Raw genomic sequence first — 21,216 nt, 5'->3', positions numbered from 1 at the left:
AAACAAAAGGAGAGCAAAGACCATTGTTTGGTTTCAGAGTGGGGTTTTTTTGTTTGTTTTTGTTTTCTTGTTGTTGTTGTTGTTCCTTTAAAAAAAAAAATTATAATCTACTCCAGGATGAGCTCTGGCCTTGGCTTGGTATCCCATAGGTCTGGTGTTAATAAGAAATTCAGTCTGTTTCTGTAGTAGGCGGCCCTGAATGCCTTTAGTCTCAGCTAAAGATAATCAGATGTCCTACAGGGATTAGTAATACTGATGTTCTCTGACAAACCCTACCTCATGGTCACTGAATTTTAGGTCAAGAAATAGGACTCCTGTGCATGCAGGATCAGAGTTTTAGGTACCAGCTAATGAGCCACAGAGAAGTGTCTGTGTATGTATTGTAGTAGAAAACCTGGCAATAGTTATTTGCCATGGATAACTGTTTACAGTGGAGTTTCACCAGCCTCAAGCCTTACTCAGCTGAAAAGGGCCAGAGATAAATTCCCTGACAGTGGAAACATTAGGAACCGGCAGTGGAGTATAGGGAAGCAATAAGAACTGTGAAAGAAAATGGAACTGATTACACATGGACTACTCTGAAGGCAACCTGCAAAGATAAATGAATCTAATGCAACCCGGAATTTGTTTCCACAGCAGTAAATTAAAAAATAAAAAAATATCCTCCTACATTTTCAAAACATCTGCATGGAATCTAATCATACATTAAAATGGGTTAGTAAATATTACATACTGGAAAGAAAGGGACTCTATTATGTGTAATTACCTTGTAGAAAGCAGTAGGCTTTAGACAAAAAAAAAAAAATCAGACATAACATATTTAACCAATATTAAATAGCCCTTCACATAAACAAGGAAACAAAATCTACAGACTTTTTGCAGAAGTACATTATGTATATGTGTTAACTAAGACCATTTAACTCCTCTTCACTGGGTGTGTAGCTAAGAGACTAAAAGCAAAATTCATACATCTAATTATCCAGACCTCAGATTTAAGATTTTACCATTGTTTTGAAAATCTGAAATATCATTCACAGGCTGCTATTCAAATTGACATCAAAACTAGGTTTCAATTTCAGTTTTAGTGGAAGCAGATGAGGATTCACATTACATCTGGTTTGACTTTCTTCCTTCTAATAAATGCTGCCATTTGAGCCATGTCAATGATATATAACCTTGAAATGTTGCTCATACAACATTTTCAGAAAACAAAATACAAGAGGTGTAACTTTAAGACGCCCTATTCTTTGCTTCTGTTGAAAGAAGTTGTATTTTAAACCTGAAAGATTAGAAAATTCAAGAAATTTAATTAACGGCTTCCATGGAAAAAGCACTGATTGTACTTCTTCATGACAAAATGTACTTAGAATACAATAGCAAGTAGAAAGAAAAAGTCCACTGAGATCAAATGCAGTCCCCTAAGTGAGTGGCCTCATCAGGTTTTCAAATGACAGTGCAAATAGTCTTACACTTTGGAAATACATTACCCTCTACTACCACCTTCTTCACCAATCCACAAGAGTGGGCCTTTCTAGGAAAAAAAGGAAAACTGCCATTTCAGCAGATCTACACCTCAAATGTGAATGGTGGCATTCTCTTCTATAGACTCCCTAGCCTTTTATGTTTTTGAAATGTCTAAGTTTGGGGATTTTCCTCAAAATAACATTATTATTCTTTAAATGTTAGTAGTGTCACATTGTGCTTACATTGCACTGCACATTGCGCATACCCACATTTCTTTAATGTGAGACTGTTATTTGTGTTTTGTTTTTTTTTTCCTGGATTACTAATGTTGCTGTCTGTTTCCTCTGGGACAGAACCTACCCAGTTTGTTGAAAACATTTTCAGAACTACTTCTGCCTTTTCTGGATTTGATGAAGGTGACTTGATAAGTTTGGTTCAGGAATTGACCTTGCTAGACCACCCATGACAATTCCCTCACCCCTATCCACTGGAAAGGAGCTGTATAAAAGAAGAACCCAAATGTGCACTCTGAAGCCAAGAGCCCTTGCAGCACTGCATCATATGGGTCATAATAGCTGTCTAATCTCAAAAGAATCCCAAATCTGAGAAAGATATCAATAAGCTCTATATACTTTAATTTGAGAAATGCACGGTAGCAAGGCCAAATTCTGAAATGTGTGTCTCCTATGATCCCAATTACATGAGTTCCCATATTATCCAAGGCAATGTGTTTGTGCTTCATCATGCAGCCAGGGAGCAGACAGGTAACCCCAGCCAAAAAAAAAAAAAAAGGCTGGGCAGATTTTTTTAAAATGCTGACATTGATATTGATTGCTGCCATAGCCAGGCCTGAATCCCAATCCTATCTTTGCACTCCATAGCAGTGAGCTAAGAGAAATGCAGAGACTGTCCAAGAAGCAAAATGGCAACACCTGCCTACAGTATTCTAAGCTTGAGACTGATTTATGAGACACCTTCTGGGATGCATACTGCCAATAAAGCAGCCACCAGGCTTGAAGGCCAGGCCCCAGAGACCAGTTTTTACCAGGAATTTTGGAAGTTTTGAGGCCTCAGATTCTTCTAGGGAATGTTTATGAAGTGCTTGACTGTGAGGGCAGAATACCTAAAATAATAGAGATACATATACAGAACTGAATGAGGACAACAGTGTGATCAAAGGCAGGTCCAAGCAGGAGACCAAGACGGCAACGATTTTAAAAAGGTTTGGCTATTCTTCAACGCTAGTCAGGCCATGTGGTCAGAAGGCCATAAAGCTATAACTATTCCTACTTTAAGAACTGCTGAAAGCCAGTTTAGCATTTATACTCGTTCTGCAAAGTTCCACAGCCCAGGTCCTGATGGACAAACCACCTGTGAGATGCTGCGTCAGCAGGCAGAGCAGCACTCAGTCACTCACTCATTCCAGTGCTGATGTCCACACTGTCAGGAAAGCTGCCTCACTTTCTGGATCATTTCTGGGTCTTGAATTGCATCAAAGTTGGTAAGCCTTTAAGACACAGGAGATTTATTTCCCCTTGCCCTCTGTAACTACAAGAGCCTCAAAATGTTGGCTGCTCTCCCCACTGATTAAGAGATTCAGACACCGGTTTTTCACCCACTTCATAAATATTCTGATCTCAGGGGTCTGTAAGAGTTATGTGAAGCAACACACTAATGTTTGTTAAAGATTATATGCTTGACCTATCACTTCTCAACAGACTTAAGCCTTTCAGACAGGTACAGCTGAAATGCCACATTCCCACAATCCAGTATTTCACACAAGTATTGATTTAAAGAATGCTCATTACACTTGTATTTACGTATTCTTTGAGACAATGTAGTTAGTTCACACACACACATAAACACCAAAATAGGCTTTCCATCTCCATTTTTTTACATTCTCCTAGCAGAGGATTTGAGCTGTGCAGGAAAGCGAGCAAGAACTTGACTGTATCTCCCTGTATGCCCTACATTTATACCACTGCTGTTCCTGGGGACAGATGTACCCCTAATCTTAGCATATATCTGAGTACTGGCTCTCAGAAACCTGAAGAGCTTTTGAAGTTATTGGAAATATTCCAGAGTCAGAGGCATGTAAGGTGAAAACAAATACTGTATCTGTAGATTTTTCCCTTCAAACTTTAGCTGGATACGTTCATTCTTTCCAAGGTCCCTTCCCTTCAGCTAAAGCTCTTCAGCTGATGTTGGTTTGACTTGACATTTTTTGTTGGTGGTTTTTAAACCACTGCATCTGCTGACTCTATAAAATCTTCTTTTCTGTGTTTTCCTCCTGTTCATCAGTTTTCTGTTCACCCTTGTTTCTTAAAACAGGACCAGAAACTTCTAAGGGCTGCATGCTGTCCCCCTGCAGCCCCCTTCCCAAGTGTGAGTGATTGTGGCACTGTGAAGGCTGGGCTCTTCTCACCTTGAAGGGCCAGCCACCTGGCCACCCCTACACAAATGCTCTGACAGCTTTTTCAGTAAATGTCATACAATCATTTGAGCTTAATTTTTATTGTTTGCCAGATTCTAGTCTCCCCAGCTGTCTTTTTAGCTGCCTAACCAAAAAAAAAAAAAAAAAAAAAAAAAGTCTTCTCTGAGTGCTCCCTGTATATCCATTATCTGGGGGAAAAATCCATCTGTTTCATCCTGCAGCATCTATATTTGAAACACTCAGCCTTACTTATCTTTAGCTAATTCATTCTTTTCTGTCAGGAGCTTCTGCCTGAAATGTTATTTGGTTTTGCTCCATCAGAGAGATCTCCTCTTTCAGCCTCTTCACTCAGTACTTCATTCATCAGCCTTTCAACAGCAAGAGGTGCTGGTACAAATGCAGGATCTGTTTTATCCGCATGGTTTTTTCCTTCTTCCAAATGCTGTTCCTGCCATTTGAAGTTTCCATGCCATAATCACACCTATCTGTATCTAGTTTCTGCTACCACTCAACATCTCCCCTCCACTCCACAGCTGGTTCAGTTCTGAACAAGGTCTGTTATTTCCCCAGCCAACTTACATCCCACTTTGGTCTGAGTTTCTGCATCTCTCCAGCACATTCTTACTACTGAAAACAGATGTTACTGATATGTACCAATTCTGACGGGTAGGAAAATAAAGTAGCTGTGAATACTACTAACACGAGTTTCCAGGACTGGGTCTTCAGTTGTGATTGTGATGCTTTATTATTATTGTTATTATTATTTTAATGGATAAAACCTAAGCCAATGCCAAAAAAGATGGAGTGCAGTACCGTGATATCACCACAATGAGGCATGTGATGCATTGTTTTAAAAACAGCTGTGGCAAACCATTTCTATGCTGTGCAGTATTTCTTCTCTTTTTCGGGTCCATAATAGATTTTCCCAGGTTCTATTCAACATTACTATTGTTTAGAGAAGGTCCTTTCCTTTGATGTGACACCTTCACGATGGTGAAAATCTACATATTTAAAATTATTTCTGGTCTTCCTTTTCCAAAAGGAAAAAAAGCTCTGCATTATTTCTCTTGTGTACTTTCAACTACCCAGCTGCATCTTCCCAACTACCCATGATCTTAAGAAGCTTAAAATTACTTTCATTGTGCTTGCAGCTGTTCATTTTTTCACAATGTGAATGCATTTTGATAAAATAAAGGTAATCCTGCATCTGTCTTGTGCCTGTAGTAGGAATTGTTCAATGACATTTGTTAGTGCAAACTCCTATGTGAGTATTAATCACTAAGATGTTCAAATTCTGCCCCGTGAGGGCTTTTAAGCTGTTGAGTGTGTTCTTTTTCAGTGCATGAAGACAATTCACATTGTTGCTCCAACACTTGTCCTAGGGAAGAAATACTGCTTTATATTTTAGCAACCCAGCCCTTTATGATGATGTTGAGTAAATAGGACCTCAGTAAAACTACTGATATGCAAAGGCACTATTTATCATGAAACACTGTGAAAGAAAATTCTGTGCTTTCAACAACTTAGCTATTTCAGAAACTGAACTATAGGCAATAATGTGTATCTTAATTATTTAACTGCATCTCAACTATTTAATTTAATGATCTACTCAAGTGAATTATATTGGGTTTCCCTCAATATATACAAGACCAACATCTTGGTTGGTTGCCACTAAGTTCATGTGGGCATTAGTTGTACACAATTACTAGGAAACAAGTTTATGTTGCCCCTTTTAGAGAATTCATAGTGCTTCAGAATAACACTGGCTTTTCCCTTCCCACCTAGATAGTCCTTGAACAATTTAGGACTTAAGAGGGTTTTGTTATGTACTACCCTTCTGAGCAGGACCAAGAAGTTCTATCTCGTATTTCCACTAAGAACTGTGGAACTGCAGCCAGCTTCTTCCCCACAAGATACTGCTTTTGCTGGAGTGGTCCCAGCCACAGTGGGACTGCTCATTGTTTCTCTAACATGTCAATCATGTTGTCATCCCTCTGCCTTTTCTCTGCTTCAGTATCTTCTCCGTTTGAATCTCTAAGTAGCACTGTAAGCAAACCTTTGGGATACCTCAGGTCCTTCTCCCTTGCACACTCTTTTTATGGGCTCTCCTCTGAGTGCTGCAGAGTAGTTGCATCACACCGTCATTTTTCTCTATTGCTGTTTTTGTGTTCCTCCTATGGGCAATGTTTTCTGTATATTATGAAAGAGAAAGTAAGATTTTACTTGGGAAAAAAAAAATGGTTTCAGGTTTCAAACACAGTTCAAGCTTCAACCTTGAAAGTTTGACCCTTTCTTTTTAGATGTTTAGTTCTAGGTACTCATTTGTACCTTCTCCTTAAAAAATAAGCTCACCACTCTGCTTGTGACCAGAGTCCCAGAACAGGGCATTAGTAGTAAAAAGGAAAATGGGGATAAAAGGATGTACTGCTTCCAAGTACAATGACAGAGAAAACTACTGACTAGCCAAACTGATAAAGCGACTGTGAAGGCCTGAATGGCAGATCATAGTATCACCCTGCTAAAATGTAAGAAATACAGAGAATAGTAAAACATTATATGCTACCATCAGAAGGATGTTTTAACTGATGTCTTTGTAAATGGGTAGAGGAGTTAATCCTGTGTTATCAGAAGGTTTTTATTATTATTATTATTATTATTATTATTATTATTTTATTTTTTGTGTGATTTCTGGTAAAACAGCAATGGAGTCAATTCCCTGTGCTGAAATAGTAACAGGTTCATTCAGTGTGAATGTTAAATTGAAAGACAGAAACAATATAAGCTGATTGTTACCTTAAATATAATAACAATTAATTGTGGGACAGAAAAATCATTAGGTCACATGCAGTTTCAGAGTTTCTCTCAACCCCGTTTCCTTGCTTTGTTCCTCTGAGTCAATCCCCTTACTTCATAAAAAGTCCAACTGTGTCCTAAATCCATTTAAAACTCCTGTGCTTTATTGCCTTGGCTCTTTTGTTTACTTCATCCCCCAAATTAAATTCTGTATGGTCCGGGTCCTCAGCCAGCCTAAGCTGGCATAGCTCGATCAGAAACCACCACTCTTTGCTGATCCAGATGATTGAGCCCCCTCCTATTAATCACTGGTCGTTTCCCCCATCCCCCAGGCAGATTGCTTGCACGTTGTTGGCAGGGTTCCGGCATCATCTGTTCATTCACTAATAACACTATTCAGCATTTACTGGGCCAGCCTGGCTCTCTGCGCATTCAGCAGCAAAGCTGCTATTGATTGCATGATGGGGAAGCAGAATCGAGCTCTATGAAGTAGCATCACTTTGTATTCTGAGGGCTGTGTGCAAACTACAATGCAGTTAATTCACTAATGGTTTATATTTGTCTTGCTTGTGCCGTAGTGAGGAGAAAATGTTTCAGCACTGCTGGGGGTGGGGTCGCACGATCATTATTCGGAGGATTTGAAAGTCACTGCACAAAAGGCAAGTTGTGTGCTGTGCTCCAGCAATGACACACCTTAATGCCTGTGAGGCACGTTGCCAAAGACCTCCCAGTTAAGGGAGGTAAGATTATACAGCCTGTGTTGCCTTATTGCATGTGCCAAATGAAACTGCCAGATAAAAATACGGTATGAAGGACAAAATGATTTCAGCAGAAAGAAATAATATGATCTCACTTATACCAGTTTACACCATCTACACTCTTGCTCTCCATGAAGAAAGCTGCGCCAGGTCCATTACATTTTAAGTGAGATGGTACTCTGAAAGGGTAACCAGTTTATTAAGATAAATCATATATGTTTTAAAGAACAGAACTGAATGATTGATATATGTGGGTCTAAATCAATTTCAAGACTTAAAAGTTTGAAAAGTATTACTGCCCTCAAAAGCATTAAAGGCCTCCGAAGTCTCTCATAGTATTTCATAAAATACAGCAGTCATTCAAAATAAAACAGAGCATCTTTAAAAAATTAGAGGGAGTCTGATATTTTGCTCAACACAAGCCAGTAGTGCAAGCTTGCAGCCCAGAAGGCCAACTGCATCCTGGGCTGCATCAACAGAGGGGTGGCCAGCAGGGCGAGGGAGGTGACTGTGCCCCTCTGCTCTGCCCTTGTGAGGCCCCACCTGGAGTGCTGCATCCAGGTCTGGGGCCCCCAGCACAAGAAGGGTGTGGGGCTGTTAGAGCAGGTCCGAGGAGGGCCACAAAGCTGATCAGAGGGCTGGAACACCTCTCCTATGAAGAAAGGCTGAGAGAGATGGGGATGTTCAGCATGGAGAAGAGAAGGCTCCAGGATGATTTCACTGCAGCTTTTCAATACTTAAACCGGTCTCGTAAAAGAGATGGAGAGCAACTTTTTACATGGGCATATAGTGATAGAATAAGAGGGAATGGTTTTAAACTAAAAGAGGGAAGATTTAGATTAGATATAAGGAAGAAATTCTTCACTCAGAGGGTGGTGAGGCACTGGCACAGGCTGCCCAGTGAAGCTGTGGATGCCCCATCCCTGGAAGCATTCAAGACCAGGCTGGATGGGGCTTTGGGCAACCTGGTCTGGTGGGAGGTGTCCCTGCCCATGGCAGGGAGTTGGAACTAAATGGTATTTAAGGTCCCTTTCAACCCAAGCCATTCTGTGATTCTATGATTCTATGATTTTGTAGTTTTTGAATTAAAAATATCAATTCAAATATTTTCATTATATAACTTCTTGCAAATTTGTAAAGGTTCTGAAAAAAATTCAAATCTTATCCTCGTAATTTTTAAGGAGTGTATTACCATAAATTAATTAATTATGTTTGGCTCTTTTAAGGAGATATTTTTAAGTATTTTGAAGAGTTTCTTCTTCCAGTTTATGATACAGTATATATAACACTTCAATGTAACAAAATGCATAATTACAGATGTAACTTGCAGTGAACGAATGGCATGCATAGATAAAGCCACAAGCAAATATGCCAGTCTCATTATCTCTGATATGTAAATACCTAACACAAAGACAAAAGCTGAGCTGTATTTGTTAATACTGGCTAAAAAGAGAAAAGCATTAAAAAGTCAAGGAAGTGATGTGTGGTGACTTGTTTCCTCCTCAACCAAATTTCTTCTCCCTGAAATAGCTGCTGAGGAGTTTCTGGTTTGCTTCATTTCTCTATGATAAAGAATGGAAAAAAATTACTTTCCCTACCTAGACCTCCTCTTCCAACCTTTATACCTGAGCTTCTCCAAAACTACAGAGCTTCCTAAATTGTAAAGGAATAAGCTGCTTGTATTGATGATTGTGAATATAGTAAATTACTTTGAATACAACAAAAGCTTACATAAGGTGAGCCTTAAATACTTTTATACACGCTCTGACCTCACCAAATCATCACCTGGTGGAAACAATAGCACTCCATTGTCTTATGGGACCTAAGTATGTTTCCTCAGCTAAGAAACTATTCCACTGACTTTCAGCTCTTACGTCAAGAAACACTTCACGTGCATTTGTTTCTACGTAACGTGAGTTGTATTTTCTTGGCTATTGAAGGTAACTGAGAAGCAGCGAGAACAGGGTCTTTTGAACACCTTTTTTCACGTTCACACGCTACCTTTATTCATATTTAGAGGAAGATGTCAGCCTTTCAAGTGCAGCTCTAAGAATACCAATGGTGCAGTAGGAACAGGTCTCTACTGCCAAAGGCCACATGACCATCTTAACCCGTCACAACACTTAACCAGGAAATTATTTTTGTTATGGAAACTACATACTTTGGCCTTTCTCCTTTAGGCTCTGCAGACATACCAGACTGATCCTACCATGAGAAGGATGCTAACTCAGCTGTATTTCTATATTATGCCTGTATTTAATGTGGATGGATACCATTTTAGCTGGACAAATGTAAGTACTATCAGTAGTATTACTCAAAAACTTGTTCAGACAGGTAAAACTGAATGTTTCTTATATCATTCAAAGGCGACTTTCTGGATAATCTGGCCCTTCAGTTTGTGTCACGCACAATTGAAGTAAATTAATTCAGTTAAAATATAATACTGAGTATGTTTACCAGGGGTGTGTTTTTCTGTGTGTACAGATAGATTTTCATCAAAATATAGTAATATTGTTAATTAACTGTTTTAAAACTTACATTAGGATCGATTCTGGAGAAAAACAAGATCAAAGATCTCCAGGTTCCCGTGTCATGGTGTTGATGCTAATCGCAACTGGAAAGTGAAATGGTGTGGTAAGTCTGAAAATACTTTGGTCCGCAAGCTCAGATTATCCTGTATTTAATTATTGACACAGTAAGTGGGTTAGATCACATCAGTTGCAAAGTATTCCACAATTAAAGATGAAGCTGCTTTCCTATAACACCACAAGGCAGGGCTTGAATCTTCCATCTATCTTAAAAAAAAAAAAAAAAAAGTCCTGAACTTTGGAAAGACACATCACAAACAAAAGTTTTCATGGTAATTGTGGGAAAATTGCAAAAACACACATACCTGTTCTATATTTCTGCAATCATGTAAATCATATGAAGCATAGTATTGAGTTTGGTCCATCACATTTCAGAATTTACCTGACTACAACCTTCGGAAATATTTTAGACTTAATTTTATTTAATTAATCTCTTCTCTGAAATGACCTTAGTTTTGGAAACTTCAGATTTGCTTTGTAGAGAAAGGTCTGAGTATATTTTAAGACCATTATTTTTAGTGATTTAGTGAAGAAGCTTTTAAGTACATGGAGATCAGTTTTCAAGCTCCCTGAATTTCTGTAGATACTTTCATAAAAACTGACCTAAATTTTGCATAGAGGACACAGTAGTAATGAAATATTACCAGAAGATTTGGAATGGATCAGCTGAACAAGAAATGATATTTTATTAAATCTTACAGCAAGATGATGCAACTCTCACACAGGAGTCAGCAGCCACACATGTTCTGGTGTAGCAGAAAGTAATAGCCCTTCATTGTGAAATACAGCATTATTCACCTGGTTCTTCTGCTGACCTGCTCTCCCATCTCAAGCAACTTCCTTCACCTCTCTGAAATTGTGTTTGCATGGTGTTAGCACAACGGTCCTCCCTTTGAACTATTCCTCTTCTACTGGAAATCTCCAGGGGTTTCCACAGTGCTCTCACTGCTTGAAGTAAGGTTAAGCACTGTGCAGTCTGCCTTTCAGCGGTTTGATTGACTAAATAGATTTTTGAAAATTGTAAGGATAAAAGTAAGTGTAAAATATCTGCTTGGGGGAATTATAAAAAGATGAGAGTGAACAGACGCATACATTCAATACAGTATGGACCAATACAGTATGGACCTTCCAATTTCTATCAATTCTACTTGCAGTAAAGAAAGGACTGACAAGGAAGCAGTTGCAGATCTTAGATGTTAGATGAGAATCTCTGCACCTCAGAAAACAGTCCTAGGGCTGCTATCACGATCTTCAAGGCAAATTTATGCTGCAAAAAGAATGTAAAAATGAACCAAAGTTCTGTATCATTGTTATTATCTTTTACTTACGTGCAAAAATCACAACTGCAGGTATTTTGGGGATGTGCTTTTACTGTTCAGAAGTCACTGGCATAATTGGAATGAACAGTTCTCTTAAAAATCTTCAGAGCCATACTGTAGTTACCTATCAGTGCAACATTAATATTCACACAGTGTGTTTTCTTTCTAGACCTAATTAATCTTTCTTAGGTTCAAATCACTCTGCTCCTCCCTCTTCCTGCTCCCCTGTATTTAAAACACTCCAACTGTGTTAAAACCTAAACACTTTTTACTCAGTCCTGAAAATGTTTGCTCTTTTTTCTGTAAAAGCAAACAAAAATCTAGGCTGAGTGAAACTATAGTTATACGCACACGTTGTGTGTTGCCCTCCACTACTTGTTAAATCTCTTCCCTGCACTATAAATGAAAGGCAGCTCCCCACCACAACTTTAAAAACTAAAAATTATTTCAAAGTTGCTCATCATCCCACTAAGCACATGCTCTGCTTTCCTTACTGGACCCTAAATTCCACCTGATTCTCTCTTTCAGCAGAAAATAAAGAGCTCTTTCATGGACAGGGCTGACGGGTGCTCAGAAGATCCTCACCTGGAGGCTTGTGTTCTCATTAATCTGACTCTAAATGAGGCAGAGAAGAATCTGGATCATATCACACTTTGAGGCTTGTAAAACCATGATGCATTTAAAATTTAATATGGCGTATGCTTGTAAAAAAACTTTTAATACAGTTCAGTCACACCTACAGTTTGCAGACAAGGCTTGAACTTCACTGCAGGACTCCCAGGCAGGTGTGTGGTGGCAGAATCCAGCCCCTGCAAAGCCACTGTGTGCTAGCTGCACTGAGCTATTTGGTAAAGATAGCACAGCATCCCTTCTGCTTTCCTCTGCCCTTCTAGTGCGGGACTTTGATGTAAGCTTTATGATGTTGCTTCTGTATTCTCTAGGGGCTGAAAAATGCGTTATATCACTGATTGTGATAGATACTGTTTTGCAGCCCCCCTGTGCTCAAACTAGTGCACAGAAATTGCACACAGCCCCAGGTGAATACTGACTGCAAGATCTCTGGTGTACAAATGTTCCTTGCAATATATATATATATGTGCAGTAAGTAGCACAATGGTTCAATTCATGAGATAAACAGCAACATTAAAGCCAATAATGAGGTACACAGAATTAAATCATTTCATAGGGCAAATCCAGAGAAAGGGTTTGCATCCAAAGCTCTGAGAAAGAAGCAGTGGGAATTAAATTTTGAATGCATCTCAATTACTAGAGCACCCCATTGCTTGCTGAGGACAGCACCCCACACTGACAGGAGAAGTGGCTGCAAGGAAGTTTGAGAATCATGCTTCAGTTTATCCATACCCCCAGTCTTGCTTCTGTACCCAATTAGACTTGGTTTTATCATTCTCTGCACATGCTTCCTTTGTACTTTTGATCTTATGATAGATGCTGGAGGATACCCTCAATATACTACCAGGTACAAAAATAAGGCAGCATGGTGATATTTAACACAATTCCGTTTTCTTCTCATGACTATAACTCTGAAATTTCACAGGAGCTGTTGATACATACTGTATCATTTTTTATTTCTTGTGTTACTGTAAAAGAACTTGCAGTACGAAAATTCAGGATATCCTTACACTGTCCATGGGCACCATGGAAACTCAGTCTCTTTACCACCAGCCAGCTTCACTTAAGGAAAAACATTAACTACAGCTGGGATTACAAGTGGCTCATGATAGTAGGCTGAGCAGTTTAGAGAATCTTTTCTTCACTAAAAGTCACTAAACTGAGTCATATTTTACCATTGGGTCATTTTAGTGTTAGCTTGTAGGATTATGCTTTTTATTAAAAAGGAGGCTCATTTTCATGGTTCAGCATAGAACACTGTTGTGGGTGATGAAGCATCCATTAACAACAACAACAAAAAAAAAAAAAAACAGCGGCTCTGGAGGCTCTGTTAAATAGCTTTCCTTTAGCTATATTATCTGACAAGACATCAAGGCAGGGTGCTCTTGGGATCTGGATGACTTGGTGGCCATCTGTTCTGCAGGGAGGACACCATCTGCCCTCAACATAACCCTTCCATATCCACGGCTATCTAAGCAGTAATACCTTTTGATATCCCCACCTGTGGCCATTGAATGATAGCCTCATTTTTCCTATTACAAATGAAGCTGCAGCATGAAATTATTCCACTCCTTATTTTTTGTTTTTTTTTTTGGCATTAGGATGATCGCATAACCCTGCTTTAGTTCATATTATTATGCATTCTCACACACTGCTTTTTTCTTATTATTTGAAGATGGGAGTACTTACTATACAAAGGAAAGCCAATAAAGCACTGCTTTTGTAAGCCCCTTATGGTACCAGGAAATGTAGCAAACAAACTATTATTATTCTGCAGGTCAATGTGAAGCATGTGGCATTTAGAAATCACAGTGGATAAAAGAGCGCTATAGATTTGCATAAATATTCTTCTTTTAGGCCCAGGCCCTAAGCTGTAAATGAGGTGGTGGCTTAGAACCAGAACTGCTATGTGATAAAGGAGCCACTACCACGCCTCCTTTTCTGAGTTTCATCTTTCACTACCTCATGGGATATTACACGCAGGTTTCACTTCTGTAGCTTACTGCCACCTGAGCACAATGATGCAGTGAAAGAAATCCTCACTGTTGGGCCCTTGCCCCTTTTTGAAAGAAAAATAAGCCCTGTGCAAGCTGAGATTATTTCTATTTTAGTTAACTGAGCAATCATCCTATGCAGCTCATCATTTTTTTCCCATAAGGTTTGCGAGAGTAAAAATAGGCAGTAGTCAGGGACTATTCTCACGTTTTAAACGAGTCTCAAAGGTAATGCATGTCGAGGTTATCTACCTACCATTGCAGCTATCATGCATAAGCCGGTACACTAAACTACTCTTAAGGGCTAAACTGGTCTGGGCAGCGGCTAGTGAAAAATTTCCATGATTCCTAATAGACCAACTGAAACCCCTCACTAGTTTTAATAAAACCTCCATGCCGGAGTGCTATCATAACGTGTGCCCCTCGTATGGAAAGCTAATGAAGAAAATACAATGTAGTCAGGCTCTCCTTTCCTGTTTGGGTTAAAAATACATCCTCTGGGGAGAACTGCATGCAGTTGGCCACCTGGCCACTTGGTGTGTTTATTAGATGGACAAGCAGATTGCTGTACTGAGGTCCCACTGGCTGATGCCCATCATTCACAAAAAAAAGCAATTTGTTTATGGCTTTTCATGCTTTTGCACAGAGGCTAAGCAATTTGTTTATGGCTTTTCATGCTCTTGCACAGAGGCTCACATAAGGCTGAGCCAGGAGTTGACCCATAGAAATTCTCTGTGATCGCTCACCGTCAGCTTTCTCATTCCATCTCTAGATGAAGGTGCTTCATTTCACCCATGCGATGACACCTACTGTGGTCCCTACCCTGAGTCTGAGCCTGAAGTAAAGGCTGTTGCTCATTTTCTCCGCAAACATCGGAAACAAATAAAAGCCTATTTGTCCTTCCACGCATATGCACAGATGCTGCTGTACCCTTACTCTTACAAATATGCAACTATTCCAAACTTCAGTTGCGTGGTAAGTACATTATGGCTGGGGAGAATACACTTCCCTATATAACATTTTTTGGTACATTTTCATTTTGAGAAGAGAGTTGTTTCCTCAATGCATTGCACATATTTAATATTGAGGAGTATTTATTCTGGATCCGTTTACAATCTGGTTTCTGATTAGATAGCCTTCCCTCAAAGTGAGTCAGCAGTAATTTGATTTAAATGGTATAGTGCCTTCCATTCATCAGTCCCTGCAAATTACCCTATAGGATAAATCCCTGGGTTTTAATTATAGTTATTATCATTTTATTTAATTAACAGTAATGGGAATTATGTAGTTAAGTCCCTGGGCATCATCTAGCTGATATTCTGTCCCTTCATGCTCAGAACTGGAACACTTGAAGCACAAAGAAGATCATCTTCTATTTTATGACCAAAATAAAATTGAAATGGTTTACGTTTATTGATTAGAAGAGAAATCTCATAGATTTCACCAAAAATAAAGCTTCTATTGCCTTATGTATCAACCTGCTCAGACGTAGCATTTTTACCACTTTAAGACAAGCAGTTAATTAACATCAGGTGCTTTAGAGCTTTTGTTTATTAGGAGAATAAATTAATAGTATATTTTTTGATGCAAGCTTATTGATTTACTAATACGTACTTTTCATGTATTCTATGCTCATCCAAATGCAGAAGAGCTATTCCCCCTGCTTGCAGTGTGAAGTCTTCTTTGAGCCAGACTCCTGTGCATAAAACCCTCCCTTTAGCCTATTCTCTTAGGGAAATGTTGCTCAAGCTTCACTTGCTCTTTGCTCCTGCTCACAGATGCATATTGCAGCAATCAGTAACCACCGTCTTTCTTTTGCTTTGTCCATACATCTCTCATTCTGGCCTTGAAAGCTGCAGTGACATTTAACTTACTAGTTTAAGCTAGTTTACTCCAGAAGGAGCTTAACTGCATCTTACATTTATCCTGTGCAGAATAAATGATGTTGTCGGACCCTGGAGATTTGCTGAAGTTTCACTGAGCTGCCCTCTCAGGAGACTGAGCAGCCAGCACTGCACAAACTGAAGCCTCTTTGTTGGTTTATTTTTGTTAAGACACTTAATTTCATGAGTTACTAAAATTTCTCCTGTCTGATGTCATTCTTGGGAAATAGAGCAAATTACAAGTTAGCTATGCAGGCAAAGGAGCTAAAAATATGAACATGTGGAGACTGGCAATCAAACTCTGCACTGACTCTGATTAAATCCATGAACCTTGTTTTTATTCTACCTTCTCCACCCTCTTTTGGGGAGTGGCAAAGGGAAAGAAGAGCTTCCCAGACGAACTGGTAGCTATTAATTACCAAAAAATGTAGACTGGGAATTGAAAACCCCAGGATCTCACTTCTTCGAAAACCAGCAGGTGCAAGCATCCTTTTATTTTAGAACAGACAAGACAGCAAAAGGTAAAGACATAATCTTAGGAAGAATCAGCATCTCCTCTGCAAGATGATTGCTGGGTATCAACAGTACCAGGAGTAATGTGAGACAACAGCAGACACAATGTTAGGAAATTCATTTGAAGGAAAATGGACCGCTGAGAGCTTTCATACATACCAATATATCTTCAATACATGTTGTTCTTGTTGCTTGATGGCTATTTCCTTTCTGAGAGAGAAACTGCCCCTCAGTGCACACACTCTACTTTTCCATCCAGAGCTTTTAAACCAAAGGAGTCCATCTTTGGTGAGTGATAGGTGTGCCCTGAGTTTGTGAGGCCTTGGATCAGGCTTTGCATCAGAGGGAGTTTAGGTATGGACCTAAAGTGACACAGAAAGACACTGGTTTAGACAACAGCCCTGAACAGGTGTAAGTCAAATACAAATTCTAAATGTTCTGCCAGTGCTTGACTCTGGCATTGGTTTTATTGCAGTGGGGCAAAAAGGAGAGGGAGGTTGGAATAAGAAGCTGAAGTGATTTCCTGTTATGTAGAAAGTTTGGTATGGGGGGGTTATAGTGGAAGTGAATGGAATACTGTTGCTTAGTTATTTATGTGTTCTAATATTTGCCTACAGCCAAAGGCTCCGTCACCCAGCGGCTCCTAAATGAATAATCTTTAATATTTGAAGTGTCTCAAACGGTGACTTAGGCTGAGGTTCCAGACTCTCCAGTTCTCTTGGAGATTTACAGTGAGATGGAAAGTGGCTGTCTCTGCTTCCTGCTGCTGACGGAACAAGCTTTGCTGGTCCACGTGGACTCCACATGCACAGCAGATAAAGAGCAGTTGGAGTTAACAGGGGGCCACAATTAATCCCAGGCGAAAGAAAGGATGTTTCTGTCTGGATCGTGTCATTCTAGAGAGCTGTCAGTTACCATTTCAGTTAAAGCGTTCAATTATTCAGAGCTGCTTTGAAACTGGAGAGCTGCGTACTGATCACAACATGCATATTCTGGGCTAATTTAGGCACAAGTCTCCTATTAACACTCTCCTAAAATCTGTCCTTTTAAGATACTTAAAATGAAAGTGTACTTTAAGATTGGAAAAAAAAAAAAAAAAAGGGAAAAAAACGGCAAAAACATTCATCCACCTAGAGAGTTTTAAATTTCACCTACTGTTCACTCCTTTTTTTTTTTTCCTGTACAGTCACTTGCAATAGTGTTTACAGTGAGCTTATATGGCATGACTGAGTTTGTGTATCTCCCTGTAAAAATCTGACAATTGCATGTGAAGCTTTCTCCTTGAGGGGGGTGTTCAAGGGCTGGTTGCCTGGATTTATTCATGGTGAGATCTGCACAGTGTGAACTGTCCCCCTTCGGTACGTAACTCCAGCAGGGGAAGTGAGCAGCATCCCTCCAGGCGAAGAGCAGTGCAGGGACACCTGCCTACATGCCAGACACACACTTGGGTCCCTCCTGGGCTGACCTTCGGGCAGTTGCTGCCTCTGCGCAGGACTCAGTGCTGTTGTGCTGTTTTAAAATGGGAATTGCCAAAGGATTTCTTCAGAACGATTTCGACAGGGCTTGCCTGTTTTCTGTCGTTGCTGTAGGATGTGTAACTCATGTGGGGAGTGTTCTCTCTCAGAGCTGTGTTCTCCTTTCCATGGCACATTTACTGGGATGACTGCTGCACTGTCGCAATGAAACCCCTCTGCCCTCACAGGATCTGACACCTCCTGCCCCATCAGGGTCCTGTGTGCGTCATGACTCACAAAAGTTGAGGCATCTGCATGCGTAATAGGAGGAACAGTCCCAAAAGACAGCACTTCCCTCTGTTTTGGGCCTCCCGCCACCTCCTCGTGTTTGGTGCGGGGTGAGTCAGAAACTGCCCGTCAGCATCAGCTGGCTCCCAGGTCCCAGCCCTGCAGAAGCGCACGGCAGCACTGACTTGAGCAGTTCCTGCCTTCGTGCAGCCTCTTGTGGAGGTGGTGTGAGGAAGACAAGAGACAAACTGAAAATATCAGGCCAGAATCTCCAGCACAATCTACCTTGTGCTGAGAAATGAACAAACCAAATCCAGTTGTGTCTAGCAGATTTTCATAATGGGGTAAAAATTTCTTTTTCTGCTGGGCAAGGGCTGGACAAGCTAGGTAAGTGGGCCCATGTGAACTTAAGGAGGTCTAAGTCTAAGTGCTGCATCTGGTTTGGGGCAATCCCAGACATGAGCACAGACTGGGAGAAGAACTCACTGAGAGCAGCCCTGCAGAGAAGGACTTGGGGGTTCTGGTGGACAAAAAGCTCGACATGAGCCAGCAGTGTGTGTGCTTGCAGCCCAGAAGGCCAACTGAGTCCTGGGCTGCACCACCAGAGGGGTGGCCAGCAGGGTGAGGGAGGGGATTGTCCCCCTCTGCTCTGCCTTTGTGAGGCCCCACCTGGAGTGCTGTATCCAGGTCTGGGGCCCCCAGCACAAGAAGGGTGTGGGGCTGTTAGAGCAGGTCCGAGGAGGGCCACAAAGCTGATCAGAGGGCTGGAGCACCTCTCCTATGAAGAAAGGCTGAGAGAGCTGGGGATGTTCAGCCTGAAGAAGAGAAGGATCCGGAGAGACCTCATTGCAGCTTTTCAATACTTAAATTTGGCTTATAAAAAAGGAGAGCAACTTCTTACACAGGCAGATAGTGATAGGACAAGGGGGAATGGTTTTAAACTAAAAGAGGGGAGATCTAGAGTAGGTGTAAGGAAGAAATTCTTTATGCAGAGGGTGGTGAGGCACTGGCACAGGCTGCCCAGAGAAGCTGTGGATGCCCCATCCCTGGAGGTGTTCAAGGCCAGCTTGGAAGGGACTTCGAGCAACCAGGTCTGGTGGGAGGTGTCCCTGCCCATGGCAGGGGGGTTGGAACTAAATGGTATTTAAGGTCCCTTTCAACCAAAGCCATTCAGTGGTTCTATGATCCTATGATTCTCCAGGATCCTTTCCTTTGAGATCATAATATTCCTTTTCCTTTCAAATATGTGCATCCTTTCTATGGGTTTGCAAGCACTATTAAGCAGTATTCATGTGTGACCCTCAGGATTTGCCATGCACCAGGCCTCTTGCACAGTTTCAGAGGATACCATGAACCTCCTACACAGCCTGTGTCCATATGGATCTTGAAATGTAGGTGCTCATTTTCCCCACACAGCACTGAATCTGTACTTCTGCAATAGTGAAAATAGATCTCCAAGCCTATGTTTTCTGGTCCCAGAGAAAGTTAGACCAGCGGTGGATATTCTCCAGTCTACCAAAGATTCAGGAGTGGAATTTGCCTCTTTCCTTCTTCCTACTCTGCTCAGTGAACCACTGTGGAATGAAACCTTCAATCACCAGCAGAAATGAGGTTTAGTAGACTGGGAAATATATCTGCAGATGTTGGCAGAATACGCTTGCATAGCTTTTAAAATGCCTAAAAAATGGCATATATACACCTATAATTAGAAATATTTAATGGCTGACCATTCACAGTGCAGTGAGCTTTTTTATGCCATGAAAATACTGAATCAAGTTCTTAGTGTTAGGGAATTACTGTCAATAAAAATAAATAATGCATTTCTCACTTAAAATCATTTTAGTTTGGTTGCTGCAGATTTACGGAACAGGGCATTGCGCCGGCAATCAGCAATCCATAGCTCAGGCTCCAACCCCACTGCAGTATTTAATTCAGAACCTAATTTATGCATTTGTTTTTCTCCCCCACACAGGAATCTGCAGCCTATAATGCTGTTAATGCTCTTCAGTCTGCCTATGGTGTAAGATACAGATACGGTCCTGCATCTAGCACTTTGTGTGAGTTTCCCTCCAACACAAGTTTACGACTTTCACCTAGCTATAGTAAGAAGGAGACTACCTTTGTTATTACAAAGGAAGCAAATGCTGTTTAAAGTGAACTTTGCTCCAGTTGTGGATGGTGAAGAAGGCGGAAAAAGTTTTGTAACTGACACAGTCAGTTGATTGCAGTAAGATTAAGTCAACTGATGCAATAAAGGAGAATAAAATGCAATGCATTTTGGAGGGGAAATCCAGCAAGTAACACGTTCAGAACATATAAAAAGAGATTTAAATAAATAAATCAGAAGATCTGAAGAAGCGTATCTTTACCAGATACTGTAAATGCATTACTAAGTTATAAAATATTTGGGAGAAAATAATTCAAAGTAGTTTTCAGCTTTCACTATTACTTCGCCTCTCCCTCTATGCACTTGTGATAGATACAGCTATTCATGAGCTCCCTCTAAAATTTAAGATGATCTCCATAAAACTTAGGTTTCAAATGCCTCAGTGTCTAGATGATGGTAACTGATAGCAACAGTATCTTTACTTGGATATCTTCCGTTTTTTCAGAGGATGACTTCAAATGCATTTTCCCCTATAAACAGAGTAACTTTAAAATATTCTCTTTAAACATGTAACAACATTTGTCAAACAAGCTCCCCATGCAGATGGGGAAAAGGAAATGAAGTTCAATAGGTTTCAACGAGAAGTGATTCTCTTTACCAAAACTATGAGGCCTGAATTCTCTTGGTAAGACCAACAGGCTCCGAAAAAAAAGTGAGGAGCTTAAGTAAATAGCAAGATCTTTACCAAGTAAGCTCCTGCATCTCCTTTGCTGTTGCTGTGTTTTGGTTGGAGCTCTACGCATCACACTTTATCGTGGGCCCCCATCTCACAGCACAGTCATCGTCTTGTGCTCTTTACAGTGCAGTCATTTGCTGCGTCGAAGGAAGAGCAGTGTGAATTAATGCTAGAATTGCACAGAAGAAAGCAGGCCACATAGGAGATGGATCTTTATATAAATATAAGTGTCTTGGGTAACCAACATATGGAGAT

The 21,216-nt window shown here is 40.4% G+C and overlaps 1 protein-coding gene across 2 annotated transcripts in view; it reads left to right on the top strand.

Annotated features, from left to right (window-relative positions):
* Window positions 1-21,216, top strand: part of CPA6 (carboxypeptidase A6) — an 84,647-nt gene that overhangs the window by 60,887 nt on the left and 2,544 nt on the right. Inside the window, exons 7-10 of one of the 2 annotated variants that reach the window (XM_080580860.1) lie at window positions 9,630-9,740; window positions 9,993-10,083; window positions 14,753-14,955; window positions 20,091-20,175. In XM_080580860.1, coding sequence (XP_080436986.1) covers window positions 9,630-9,740; window positions 9,993-10,083; window positions 14,753-14,955; window positions 20,091-20,175 — 490 coding nt within the window. Of the gene's footprint in view, window positions 1-9,629; window positions 9,741-9,992; window positions 10,084-14,752; window positions 14,956-20,090; window positions 20,221-21,216 lie in introns of both variants that reach the window. The other variant, XM_080580859.1, reaches the window with a different exon arrangement.

The sequence above is a fragment of the Anser brachyrhynchus genome (genome assembly GCF_964034855.1).
Source record: "Anser brachyrhynchus genome assembly, chromosome: 2".
In the NCBI taxonomy this organism is placed as follows: domain Eukaryota; kingdom Metazoa; phylum Chordata; class Aves; order Anseriformes; family Anatidae; genus Anser; species Anser brachyrhynchus.
The sequence above is the reverse complement of the archived record's forward strand: the minus strand, read 5'-3'. Positions and strand labels throughout refer to the sequence as shown.